This window comes from Bombina bombina, chromosome 9 (assembly GCF_027579735.1).
Source record: "Bombina bombina isolate aBomBom1 chromosome 9, aBomBom1.pri, whole genome shotgun sequence".
Lineage (NCBI taxonomy): Eukaryota > Metazoa > Chordata > Amphibia > Anura > Bombinatoridae > Bombina > Bombina bombina.
Window position 1 is genome coordinate 21926196 of NC_069507.1, and position 14218 is coordinate 21940413.

The window sequence follows — 14218 nt, forward strand, 5'->3', positions numbered from 1 at the left end:
AACACAAATGTAGCACACGAGAGATTAAACAACATCAATCACAAGCGAAACCACCCAACATATATGGTCAGAATTAGCACATAAAAAAGAGATGTGCCCCATGGATTCAACACTGTGACCCATTAGATACCTTTTGCACAGGGAGACACAAAGAGAAATTAATAAATGGGAGAACAAGGGATTATATCGGGTGGCAGATCTCTTAATACAGAACAAAGCAATGTCTCACGCCCAACTAAAAGAAAAAATATCCCCCGACACACTACACTGGTATCTATATCTCCAACTATCATCGTCCTTGCATACATTTCTGCAGTCGACACAATCCAGAGGTAAATCCACCCTAGAAAATATATGTAGCTCTCCAACTAGACCAAAACACTCCATTTCCAGAATATACTTAGAAATACAAAAACCCAAGACTATGACAAAAACAGCACTTATGCTCAAATGGGAATCTGACCTAGAAACAAGGCTAGAACCAGACGAATGATATGCGACTTTTGCAACAGCTACTAGTGGTTTGTTGAGTGCAGACCTAAAAGCAAAATACCCTTAAGACAATGTTCAGATGGTACCTAACGCCCCTTAGAACGTCACATATGTCGCAAACCAACTCAGGGTTATGTTATAGGGGATGCGGGGAATTGGGTACATACCGACACATGATCTGGGACTGTGTAGAGATTCAGGCTATATGGCAGTCACTATCATCCCTAGTTAGCCACCTACTAGATGAACAGGTACAGATTAGCATGGCGCAGGCACTAATCCATGAGCGAATACCTAAGTACAATAGGCCAATAAACATTTTCATCAGAATATTATGCACAGTGGTGAGAACATGCATAGCAAAATATTGGAAAATGGGCACACCGACATGGCAAGAAATCAAGCGTAAAATTCAACATATATATAATATGTACGATCAAGCAGCTTGGTCAATGGGTACTAAAGACACAAACGACAAAATATGGTTCTACTGGAACTACAGAAATGGTTTCAACTACTCAAGCATACAGTCAATAACCCACTCTCAGGCATCTAATCATTAATCAGGTATCCTCAAGTTAATGTTTATGTTTTTCTATTGTGTTCATTGTTAAAAGTTACCATAACTTATTGTCACTTTTTTCTATTTCTTTTCTTTTTTCTTTCTTCCAAAAAAAAAAAAAAAACCTAATCACGCTCATAAGCTGGTCTGTTTGAGTTTAGACTATATACTGCAATGGGGTGATGGGAGAAATACGAACACATTTATCATATTTCCTGTTAGATTTATTGTTGTATAGACTGCACAGCCAACGAAATGTCCTGTCATTATATTTATGTACTTTCTGACCAGCTGTGCTGTCGTATGTTCTTCTATGCTTCTTTTGTCAATAAAAATAATTTAAACATAAAGTGAAAGACAATCTTAGCGTTTGTGAAACACTAGGATTGACAATTGAAACAAATAAAGGGGACTTTCATTCATGAAGCATAAAATACTTAATGCAGAAAGCTCCTTTATTTATTCTGAGCTGTTAATGAAGTCCACGGCAGAACACTGTTTTGCTTGAGAGGCGACATTTTCACCTCTTTAGCCAATAGTCGTGTACGAAATCCGGCTTGGCGTCCATGAGGCGCTAGATTTCCCGCACGCTATTTGCTAAGAGGTGAAAATATCACCTCCTAGCAAAATAGCGTTCTGCCGTGGGCTGCTTTAGAAGCTCAGAACAGGGATCTCTTTAAACGAATAAAGGAGCTTTCTGCGTGAAGTATTTTAAACTTCATGAATGAAAGTCCCCTTTATTTGTTTTAATGGTCAATCCTAGCGTTTCTGAAACGCTAGTATTGACTTTCACTCTAAGCATTGAAATATTCAGTACAGGTGGGGATACAACAGGCAGAATCAGCTATTTCAAATGAAATATTAATTACAGTACACCGTCCTTCTGAACTACTACTATACACAAAGCACGTTATCATCTCACAGTGTTTGTGTCACTTTAATATTTATATATCTGCAGTAACGCACACCGCACTATCGAGGGAGAGGTTAACATACAAGGAAAGAAAACAGAAGTGTTCCTGTGAAAGTCAAGCAGACACTGCTAAGTCCTCTCTCTAATACACTTATCAACAGTCCTGGAGTCAGAGGCCAGGATACACTGATTTCCCAACTGCTATTATACCTCCCTCCCTACTATTGCGGGAGCCACAAAGAGCCAACACAGGAGAATTGTACTCGAACAAAACAGCATCAGAAACCAGCAAAAATCTCCCACAGCCACTGGAGTGTTTGGCAACAGTTGGGGGATTAAACACTTGAGATGCTACCAGTTCCCCACCCACCTGCCACCAGTCTTTCAGTGATCTAAAAGAGCCAGAGACAAAGAGCGTCGGACCTCATGCAGCAGCAAATACCGTGCATCTATGCAGAACCAGGGAAAGCAATTACATGGGAATTAAATAATAAAGGGACACTGGCACTATGAGCAGGGAATTTAAGGGATTACAACCTGAAACCTTTTACACAATTTAAGAAACAGACTTTGAATTTTGCTTTAAAGATAGAAAAAGAAACGTAATGACCAAAATTAATAAAAGTTACAGTTTTTCTTTGCAGACAGTGACAGAATTAAACACTTTCACAATATGTTCCATTATGATTTTTTTTAAAAAACAACAGCTCTGTAATACATTTGTGATTTTACAATTCTGAGAAAAGTTAAGTGCACAGTGCAGACGTCACGTCTAACCCTGCTTATATCTGTCTGAAATCACCCTCAGCAGAGGATAACTTACTGCAAAACAACATAATGACCAGTAACAGGTCTGCATAGGCTCTTTTAAATAAAGTTAAAGGGACATGAAACCTAAACATGTTCTTTTATGAGTCAGATAGGACATACAATTTTCAACATCTTTCCAATTTACTTATATTATCCAATTTGCTTCAATCTCTTAGTTTCCTTTGTTGAAAAGCATACCTAGGTAGGCGTAGGCTCAGGAGCTGAGAGCTAGCTGCTGATTGTTGGCTGCACATATATACTTCTCATTGGCTTACCAATGTGTGCAGTTAGCTCCCAGTAGTGCACTGCTGTCCCTTTAATAAAGGATACAGCAAAATTGATAATAGAAGTAAATTGGAAAGTTCTTTAGAATTGTATGCTCTGTCTCAATCATGAAATCAATTTTTGGTTTCATTTCACTTTAAGTTGTGGGAGAGTTTGACCTTTGAAAGACAACTGCAGCAAGCACGGTATTAATACATTCCAAAAGTTTTTGTCCTTGGTTAGTATGTTAATTTCTTGAAATTACTAGACCCTTTTTCTGTATTTTTTTGAAGATATTTTAAGTCCCTTTAACTAAACGAAAACAATTACATCATATTCTGCTCTATAACAACTATCTTACAATCACTATGCACTTTTTTATATTTTATCAACAATAACACATCCTGTCAGTATAACCAAATGGTCTTTAACTTGAAGCCAATGATCTTTTGCAGATCTTCCTCCTGCCTCATTCACAACCCTTCCTCTCCCATCAGACTCACCTTGAGCAGCCGGCTGTGATGCTGGGTAAGGCTGCCATGTTCCGAGTCTGGGATAAGCAACAGAGGGTTGCCCAGGGGCTGCTGGAGGGTGGCGCACTGCTGTGGGCACAGGTTGAGGAGTGAATACAGAAGGCACTGGTGGCTGACCGGGTACCCCTGTGATGGGTGTCGGCTGGGACAGCGTCTAAAATGCCAGAACACAATCATTACTAAGATGAACTACAAGCAAATAATAGTTGTTCCTTCAGTATAAAATAGTCTCTTGGTATTTATAAAGAGCGTGATCTGCTCTGGTATCATCGTCATGAAAACAATAATTATACAAACAAGACTCAGACACAACAGAAATAAGGGCTTCCTTTTTATACTAATTACTTTATTCTCCCATTGCTACAATAATGAGGCTTATGCTTGTTCTGCAGTGCTATATTACAGCGCCGTAAACGCATCACAAATATAAAACTACATTATTGCAAAGGCTTCAGATTTGTCACTAATTCTACAGCAGGGATATCTGGGAATCAGTCGCTGTGGTTACACCACATTACTGCCCCCTACTGGCAGAATGTTAGCAATACAATTCAGTATGTTATTTTGCACAAACCAAAGTTTAGAATATCAGTTAATTAGCTAATTATCTGTGTAAGTTTTTTTTATTAAATCTATTATTATAGACTGTTTTTTAAGCTAATCCTGCCATTAGTGACTGACACTTTATATACAAAGGTATAGTGCCCATGTGCTAGAGCACATAACTATAGCATGTAATATCTCATTTAACCCTACAGTGTGTCTACTGCATATGCAAACACAACACACTGAGAAGTGAGATTTTTACCACTTGTCTGCATTGATTTAACCCTGTGCTGCAGCCACCTCTAGAATCGAGGAGTTAGTGCAATATACAAGTAACATTTATAAGTGCAACTACCTGTTTGCTGCCATCTCTGGGGGACGGTTCAGTGCTGGAGATTCTGAAGACCCCCGGCTGCCCACTAAGAGCCTCTCCCTGAGCTCTCAAAAGACGACTACGCAGCTGGCGGACCGAAATCTTAAAGGACGTTAGAAAACATTTAAAATAGACAAGTCAATACTATTTCACAGACCCCAAAGTCCAATCTGTTCAGTGTGACTAATCTAGTACCAGGATTTGGGCAGCGATCATTAGCAAATTATGTCCAATTTGGAGGAGAGCGTAAAATCTCAATAGAGCACTGCACGGTTTCCCTACAGTGAGCATTCAGCTTATACAGACACTTACAGAGAGAACTTTATTTTTATTTTATGTTCAGTATCAAGATAAAATCAAGCAATTTAGAGATTACCATACTTAGTGCAGAGACAACTGTAGTTCATTGAGTAAATGACAACATACCTGATCAGAGTCATCCGGCAAGTAGTTCATAGCTGCAGACAGGTTTCCCTGCGCTGCCAATAGACTAGAATACTGCGCCACCTTCTCAGCGAGTATTGGACCATGTGGAGGCAGCGCTGTACCACGCAGTAACTCAACTGACTTTTTCAGTACCATGGTTTTTTCTACTAAATCCTAAATGGCAAAACAATAATAAAGCAGAGACAAAGCTGTTCCATAAATGCCGCACAGAAGCCCCCTCACTATATGTAGGTGTGATCAGCCTGAAGGGCATTTTACAGACTAATTAGCATCTGATTACTAAAGAGCATCAGTACAGCTGTACCTGACCTATTAATTGTGCCCACTCCCTCAGGAATTCAACAAAGGCCTAAAGGGAAATTACCCTCAAAGGTAGAGCATTTTAAAGGTGACAATTTTCATAGAACTGCATGTAATAGACATATGGACAGATACTGATCTAAAAATCCAGTATTAAACCTTTTACAAACATAGAATCTCCCAGTTTAGCAGCGTTGATAATGTGGCTGGGACATATAGTGAAAAGAGGCTGGGAAAGAAGGAAGCGCAAACCCCCCCTCCCCTGCATATGAAAAGACAGATAACACAACCAGAAGTCTGTAGACATTTGTATACATCTGAAACTTTGGGGCTTGGTTAAAAGTCTGAAAATCAGCACAATGTCATTTAAAAATAAGCAAAACTATAGATTGTTACAAAAACACTCCCAGATGAGCTATATAAATGGATTACCTACAAAACATTTATGCAAAGAAAAATCTAGTGTACAATGTATCTTTAAATTACACTGCAGTTCCAAATTTAAAAAAAAAATTGAAAAAGAGAGTAGAAATGTTTCTGTGTTCAATAAACCTACTTTTCTACCGTTAGGCTTTGCCATCTCCGTTTAACCGATTGCTAGCATGGCTACATACTGCTACTTTCTGTGCAAGATTACCTGAAGTGCGAGAGGAACTGAGGTCTCATGGTTTTTCACCCAGCATTCTGTTAGCTTGTCCACATTCCCTGAAGATATGTAACAAAAGCAGGCTTGGGAGGACAGCTTGCCCTCACCCTCCAACTCCAGACGGCTTCCTAGAGCATCTGTACGCAATCAGAACACCATACAATGGATTTACAATTTGTATCAATATAAGTGTGAATACATTACAAATGTAACTGTCTGTAAGAGTCACAGGGCTGGACTTCCGGTAGGCAGAGCGCAGGGGCAATAACTTAGTGCGCTTACCCTGAATGCCGTTCAGGAACTTTCCTGTGCCTGGTGTTTGGCCTGCACAGCGTACACGTCCCTAGGCAAGGAGAGTATTGCCAAGGGAAATTTTGTGGGTGGCAGAAATCACGGAGGTGGATAAGGGGGCACAATAAGAGTGGTGCTGCGGGCAGCAGGAGGCAGAAGCGCATTTTAAAACTAAATCGTTGGAAGCTGTGAATCTCATGTACCCCCTCCCTGAGCAGAAGTTAAGCACACAGGCTGCGGTGTAACTTCCACTTCAAGATAAGAACTTTGATGTATTATTTTGATAACTTCCCTATCTACATAAATAAAGCAAATGCTGGCTGAAGACTAGTAGTAAACACATAATTCCATTTGCACCTGCCCCCTTGTTCATGTGTCAAGGGACAGTGAAGTGCAAAAAAAACTTTCATGATTCAGGTAGGGCATGTAATTTTAAACAACTTTCTAATTTACTTTTATCATCAATTTTGCTTTGTTCTCTTGGTATTCTTAGTTGAAAGTTAAACCTAGGAAGGTTCATATGATAATTTCTTAGACCTTGAAGGCCGCCTCTAATCTGAAAGCATTTTGACAGTTTTTTACCATTAGTTCATGAGTGTCATATAGATAACATTGAGCTCCCGCACGTGAAGTTACCTAGGAGTGAGCACTGATTGGCTAAAATGCAAGTCTGTAATAAGGGGGCAGTTAGATACAAGGTAATTACAGAGGTAAAACATACATTATTATAACTGTGTTGGTTATGCAAACCTGGGGAATGGGTAATAAAGGGATTCTGCTGTTGACTGTCCCTTTAAAGGGATATGAAATCCAAAATGTTTCTTTAATGATTCAGATAGAGCAGCAAATTCAAACAACTTTCTAATTTACTTCTATTATCATTTTTGCATCATTCTTTTGGTATCTTTTATTGAAAAGCAGGGATGTAAGCTCAGGAGCTGACCTATTTCTGGAGCACTATATGGCAGCAGTTTTGCAATAATGTTATCCACTTGCATGAGCACTATATGGCAGCACTATTTACTGCCACGTAGTGCCCCAGACGCCTACCTAGGTATCTCTTCAACACAGAATATCATGAGAACAAAGCAAATCTGATAATAGAAATAAATCTGTCTGAATCACAACAGAACATTTTTGGGTTTCATACCCCTTTAAAGGAACAGTAAACACCAAAAATGTAATTGTTTAGAAAGATAGATAATCCCTTAACTGCCCATTCCCCAATTTTACATAACTAACACTGTTATATTAATATACTTTTTATCTCTGTGATTATCTTGTATCTAAGCCTCTGCAGACTGCCCTTTATCTCAGTTATATGAATATACTTTTTACCTCTGTGATTACCTTGTATCTAAGCCTCTGCAGACTGCCCCTTATCTCAGTTATATGAATATACTTTTTACCTCTGTGATTACCTTGTATCTAAGCCTCTGCAGACTGCTCCTTATCTCAGTTATATTAATATACTTTTTACCTCTGTGATTACCTTGTATCTAAGCCTCTGCAGACTCCCCCTTATCTCAGTTATATTAATATACTTTTTACCTCTGTGATTACCTTGTATCTAAGCCTCTGCAGACTGCCCCCTTATCTCAGTTATATTAATATACTTTTCACCTCTGTGATTACCTTGTATCTAAGCCTCTGCAGACTGCCCTTTATCTCAGTTATATTAATATACTTTTTACCTCTGTGATTGCCTTGTATCTAACCCTCTGCAGACTGCCCCTTATCTCAGTTATATTAATATACTTTTTACCTCTGTGATTACCCTGTATCTAGGCCTCTGCAGACTGCTCCCTTATCTCAGTTATATTAATATACTTTTTACCTCTGTGATTACCTTGTATCTAAGCCTCTGCAGACTGCTCCCTTATCTCAGTTATATTAATACACTTTTTACCTCTGTGATTACTTTGTATCTAAGCCTCTGCAGACTGCCCCTTATCTCAGTTATATTAATATACTTTTTACCTCTGTGATTACCTTGTATCTAAGCCTCTGCAGACTGCTCCTTATCTCAGTTATATTAATATACTTTTTACCTCTGTGATTACCTTGTATCTAAGCCTCTGCAGACTGCTCCTTATCTCAGTTATATTAATATACTTTTTACCTCTGTGATTACCTTGTATCTAAGCCTCTGCAGACTGCTCCCTTATCTCAGTTATATTAATACACTTTTTACCTCTGTGATTACCTTGTATCTAAGCCTCTGCAGACTGCTCCCTTATCTCAGTTATATTAATACACTTTTTACCTCTGTGATTACTTTGTATCTAAGCCTCTGCAGACTGCCCCTTATCTCAGTTATATTAATATACTTTTTACCTCTGTGATTACCTTGTATCTAAGCCTCTGCAGACTGCCCCTTATCTCAGTTATATTAATATACTTTTTACCTCTGTGATTACCTTGTATCTAAGCCTCTGCAGACTGCTCCTTATCTCAGTTATATTAATATACTTTTTACCTCTGTGATTACCTTGTATCTAAGCCTCTGCAGACTGCTCCCTTATCTCAGTTATATTAATACACTTTTTACCTCTGTGATTACCTTGTATCTAAGCCTCTGCAGACTGCTCCCTTATCTCAGTTATATTAATATACTTTTTACCTCTGTGATTACCCTGTATCTAAGCCTCTGCAGACTGCCCCTTATCTCAGTTATATTAATATACTTTTTACCTCTGTGATTACCCTGTATCTAAGCCTCTGCAGACTGCTCCCTTATCTCAGTTATATTAATACACTTTTTACCTCTGTGATTACCTTGTATCTAAGCCTCTGCACACTGTCCCTTATCTCAGTTATATTAATACACTTTTTACCTCTGTGATTACCTTGTATCTAAGCCTCTGCAAACTGCCCCCTTATCTCAGTTATATTAATACACGTTTTACCTCTGTGATTACCTTGTATCTAAGCCTCTGCAGACTGTCCCTTATCTCAGTTATATTAATATACTTTTTACCTCTGTGATTACCTTGTATCTAAGCCTCTGCAGACTGTCCCTTATCTCAGTTATATTAATATACTTTTTACCTCTGTGATTACCTTGTATCTAAGCCTCTGCAGACTGTCCCTTATCTCAGTTATATTAATATACTTTTTACCTCTGTGATTACCTTGTATCTAAGCCTCTGCAGACTGCCCCTCATCTCAGTTATATTAATATACTTTTTACCTCTGTGATTACCCTGTATCTAAGCCTCTGCAGACTGCTCCGTATCTCAGTTGTATTAATATACTTTTTATCTCTGTGATTACTTTGTATCTAAGCCTCTGCAGACTGTCCCTTATCTCAGTTATATTAATACACTTTTTACCTCTGTGATTACCTTGTATCTAAGCCTCTGCAGACTGTCCCTTATCTCAGTTATATTAATACACTTTTTACCTCTGTGATTACCTTGTATCTAAGCCTCTGCAGACTGTCCCTTATCTCAGTTATATTAATATACTTTTTACCTCTGTGATTATCTTGTATCTAAGCCTCTGCAGACTGTCCCTTATCTCAGTTATATTAATATACTTTTTACCTCTGTGATTACCATGTATCTAAGCCTCTGCAGACTGTCCCTTATCTCAGTTATATTAATATACTTTTTACCTCTGTGATTACCATGTATCTAAGCCTCTGCAGACTGTCCCTTATCTCAGTTATATTAATATACTTTTTACCTCTGTGATTACCATGTATCTAAGCCTCTGCAGACTGTCCCTTATCTCAGTTATATTAATATACTTTTTACCTCTGTGATTACCCTGTATCTAAGCCTCTGCAGACTGCCCCTTATCTCAGTTATATTAATATACTTTTCACCTCTGTGATTACCATGTATCTAAGCCTCTGCAGACTGCCCCTTATCTCAGTTATATTAATATACTTTTTACCTCTGTGATTACCATGTATCTAAGCCTCTGCAGACTGCCCCTTATCTCAGTTATATTAATATACTTTTTACCTCTGTGATTACCATGTATCTAAACCTCTGCAGACTGCCCCTTATCTCAGTTATATTAATACACTTTTTACCTCTGTAATTACCTTGTATATAAGCCTCTGCAGACTGTCCCCTTATCTCAGTTATATTAATATACTTTTTACCTCTGTGATTACCTTGTGTCTAAGCCTCTGCAGACTGCCCCTTATCTCAGTTATATTAATATACTTTTTTACCTCTGTGATTAGCCTGTATCTAAGCCTCTGCAGACTGCACCTTATCTCAGTTATATTAATACACTTTTTACCTCTGTGATTACCTTGTATATAAGCCTCTGCAGACTGTCCCCTTATCTCAGTTATATTAATATACTTTTTACCTCTGTGATTACCATGTATCTAAGCCTCTGCAGACTACACCTTATCTCAGTTATATTAATATACGTTTTACCTCTGTGATTACCATGTATCTAAGCCTCTGCAGACTGCCCCTTATCTCAGTTATATTAATATACTTTTTACCTCTGTGATTACCCTGTATCTAAGCCTCTGCAGACTGCCCCTTATCTCAGTTATATTAATATACTTTTTACCTCTGTGATTACCCTGTATCTAAGCCTCTGCAGACTGCCCCTTATCTCAGTTATATTAAAATACTTTTTACCTCTGTGATTACCTTGTATCTAAGCCTCTGCAGACTGCTCCTTATCTCAGTTACATTAATATACTTTTTACCTCTGTGATTACCTTGTAGCTAAGCCTCTGCAGACTGCCCCCTTATCTCAGTTATATTAATATACTTTTTACCTCTGTGATTACCTTGTAGCTAAGCCTCTGCAGACAGCTCCGTATCTCAGTTATATTAATATACTTTTTACCTCTGTGATTACCCTGTATCTAAGCCTCTGCAGACTGCTCCTTATCTCAGTTATATTAATACACTTTTTACCTCTGTGATTACCCTGTATCTAAGACTCTGCAGAGTAACTCCTTATCTCAATGCTTATTTTTTATTTTATAAACAATGTTATATATAATGGCACACATGAACAAACAGTACGTTATTAGCTATTCACAGCCAGACTGTGAAATAAGAGGTGGACTGCAGCCTATGAGCCTACCTAGGTTTAACCTTTAACAAAAAATACCAAGAGAAAAAAAGTAAATTTGATGATGATAAAAGTAAATTGGAAAGTGGGTTTAAAATTGCATGTTCTATCTGAATCTGACTTTAATGTCCCTTTAAGTGCCAATAGTAGTCTGATACAGATTTATAAAGGGCAGGCAGACATTTTAAAAAGCAAGTTACAAACAAGTAAGTGCTAATGCTTTTAAACTGTTTAGGATAATAAAACATGCTACAGTGCAAACTAAATATTGTTAGCAACTTTATAAGAATGACCTATTTCAAAATTTGGGTTGACTGTCCCTTTAATATCAATGATTAATGATATCTCTATGGCTAAAAAGTGGGGGTTGTTATGTATTTAGTTCACTCTGGAACTGCTTCTTCTTATACCCTGCGGATTATAAATTCTAAAAATGTAACTTTCCATCCAAGTTTTATTTGTAATAAAAATGCTGATTATTAGCTTTTATACTTAAAGGAGCAAAATTAAACTTTCATGATTCAGATAGGGCATGCAATTTTAAACTTTCCAATTTACTTTTATCATCAAATTTGTCCTCTTGGTATTCTTTGTTGAAACCTAGGAAGGCTCATATGCTAATTTCTAATCCGTTGAAGGCCGCCTATTAACTCAGTGCATGCTGACAGTTTTTCACAGCTAGAGCGTGTTAGTTCATGTGTGTTATATAGATAACATTGTGCTCACTCCCATGGAGTTATTTATGAGTCGGCACTGAATGGCAAAAATACATGTATGTCAAAATAACTGAAATAAGGGGCAGTCAGCAGTGGCTTAGATACAAGATAATCACAGAGGTAAAAAGTGCATTAATATAACTGTATTGGTTATGCAAAACTGGGGAATGAGTAATAAATATCTTTTTTTTATTATTATTATTAATTATTATACTTTATTTATGAAGCGCTATCATATTCCGCAGCGCTGTCCATGCATACAGTTCATTTAAATAAAACTTCTAAGAGAGGACAACATTTACAAACACATACAGGAGGAATTGAGGGCTCTATTCCCGTGGGAACTTACAATCTAGAAGGGTAGTGGGTTGAGAAACAGGAGGTGAGGACTGCAAGATTGAGAAAGATGTTAATGCAGAGTTAGATGAGGGAAATATTAGGTAAGTGAAATTAATTTATTATTGAGTTGGGTGGTAGGCTTCTCTGAACAGAAAAGTCTTCAGGGAGCATTTAAAGGAAGAAAGATTAGGGCAAAGCCTGACAGCACGAGGGAGAGTGTTCCAGAGGGTAGGTGCTGCACGGGGGAGAGTGTTCCAGAGGGTAGGTGCTGCACGAGGGAGAGTGTTCCAGAGGGTAGGTGCTGCACGAGGGCGAGTGTTCCAGAGGGTAAGTGCTGCACGACAGAAGTCCTGCAGTCTAGCATGAGAAGAGGTGATAGTCGCAAATGCAAGGAGCAGGTCATTGTTGGATCTTAGTGGGCGGGCTGGAGTATACTTGTTGATTAGAGAGGATAGGTAGAGGGGAGCGGTGTTGGTGAGCGCTTTGTATGCAAGGGTGAGAATTTTGAATTTAATTCTGCTGTGAATGTGGAGCCATTGAAGGGACTCACAGAGAGGTGCAGCAGATATAGAGCGACGGGAAAGGTGGATCAGCCTGGCAGAGGCATTTAGGATGGATTGAAGGGGGAGAGGCGGGAAAGATTAAGGCCAGTGAGAAGGTTATTACAGTAGTCAAGTCAGGAAATAACAAGGGAGTGGATTATTTGCTTTGTGGTGTTAGCGCACAGAAAAGGTAGAATCTTGGAAATATTGCGTAGATGGCTGCGGCAGGATGTAGAAAGCTATTGGATATGGGGGGCGAAGGATAAATTTGAGTCAAGTGTAACGCTGAGGCAGCGGACTTGAGGCGATGGGGAAATGGTAGTGCCGTCAACAGGGATAAAGAAGTCACAAGTTGGCGTAGAGCTTGAGGGGGGGGGGGGATAAGAAGGAGCTCAGTCTTGGAGATGTTAATCTTTAGGTGGTGAGAGGCCATCCAGGAAGAAATACCAGATAAGCAGTCGCTGACATGAGAAAGGACAGAGGGCGAAAGAGCAGAGAGAAAACAATAAAACATTTTAAAGCAGACTGTCCATTTAAATTTAACACCAGGTGTAGCAGGCAGTGAAATGCATCTGATTTTATGAGTCTAAAATCCTTCAAACCATGAAGGGGCCCCAGACAGAGGTGGCCACACAGATTAGGTTGTGGGTTTGAATGATAATGCTGTGATATAAAGCTGTGAGATAACACAGAAATCTAAACCTTTAGAGAACTGACTGACCAACCGTCCTCAGGTCCTTCCCGGAGAAAGGACAAAACCCCTAGAAATCCTGACCCTACTTCCAAGAGTAGTCCTGGGATTCACACCAATCAGGGAATTTACGAGATACCTTATGGAAAAGTTGGATGAAAGAATGGACCCTGAATCAGAAGATCCTTCCTCAGGAACAACCACCAAGGTGGAAGAATACATCTCCGCTGGGTCTGCATACCAGATCCTGCAAGACTATGCAGAAACTATTAAAATACCGACCCTTGGAAGGAGAGCAAACTGAAGAACAGGGATGTCAGACTGAAATCCCAAGGAACCACCAGGGTATTTAACAGAGCAGCCTGCTGATTTCTAGACCTTTAACATAACTTAGAAACTTGGCGTACTGCCATCTCCAAATCCAGCACCACCCCCCATTTGAGGGTTAACCTGGAGAAGACCTCCAGGAAAAACGCCCACTCCCCGGGATGAAAAATCTGACTGCTCAAGTAGTCCGCTCCCGGTATTCACTCCTGAAAAAGTGAATAGTGGATAACAACTAATGTGAGCGTCCGCCCATCGAACAATCCACACCAATCATGGCAAAAGAACTCCAGGTTCCTCCCAAGTAGTTAATATAACCACTGAGATGAAATTGTTCAACTACAACCTTAAAGACAACTGCGGCCAAA

The 14218-nt window shown here is 39.0% G+C and overlaps 1 protein-coding gene across 3 annotated transcripts in view; it reads right to left on the reverse strand.

The window, feature by feature from the left end:
* Positions 1 to 14218, reverse strand: part of LOC128639791 (protein transport protein Sec31B) — a 146507-nt gene that overhangs the window by 36298 nt on the left and 95991 nt on the right. For all 3 annotated transcript variants that reach the window (XM_053691947.1, XM_053691945.1, XM_053691946.1), the window contains exons 17-20: positions 5878 to 6023; positions 4920 to 5093; positions 4476 to 4595; positions 3545 to 3728 (exon numbers count right to left, since the gene is read on the reverse strand). In XM_053691947.1, the coding sequence (XP_053547922.1) occupies positions 3545 to 3728; positions 4476 to 4595; positions 4920 to 5093; positions 5878 to 6023 (624 nt within the window). The remainder of the gene's footprint in view (positions 1 to 3544; positions 3729 to 4475; positions 4596 to 4919; positions 5094 to 5877; positions 6024 to 14218) is intronic.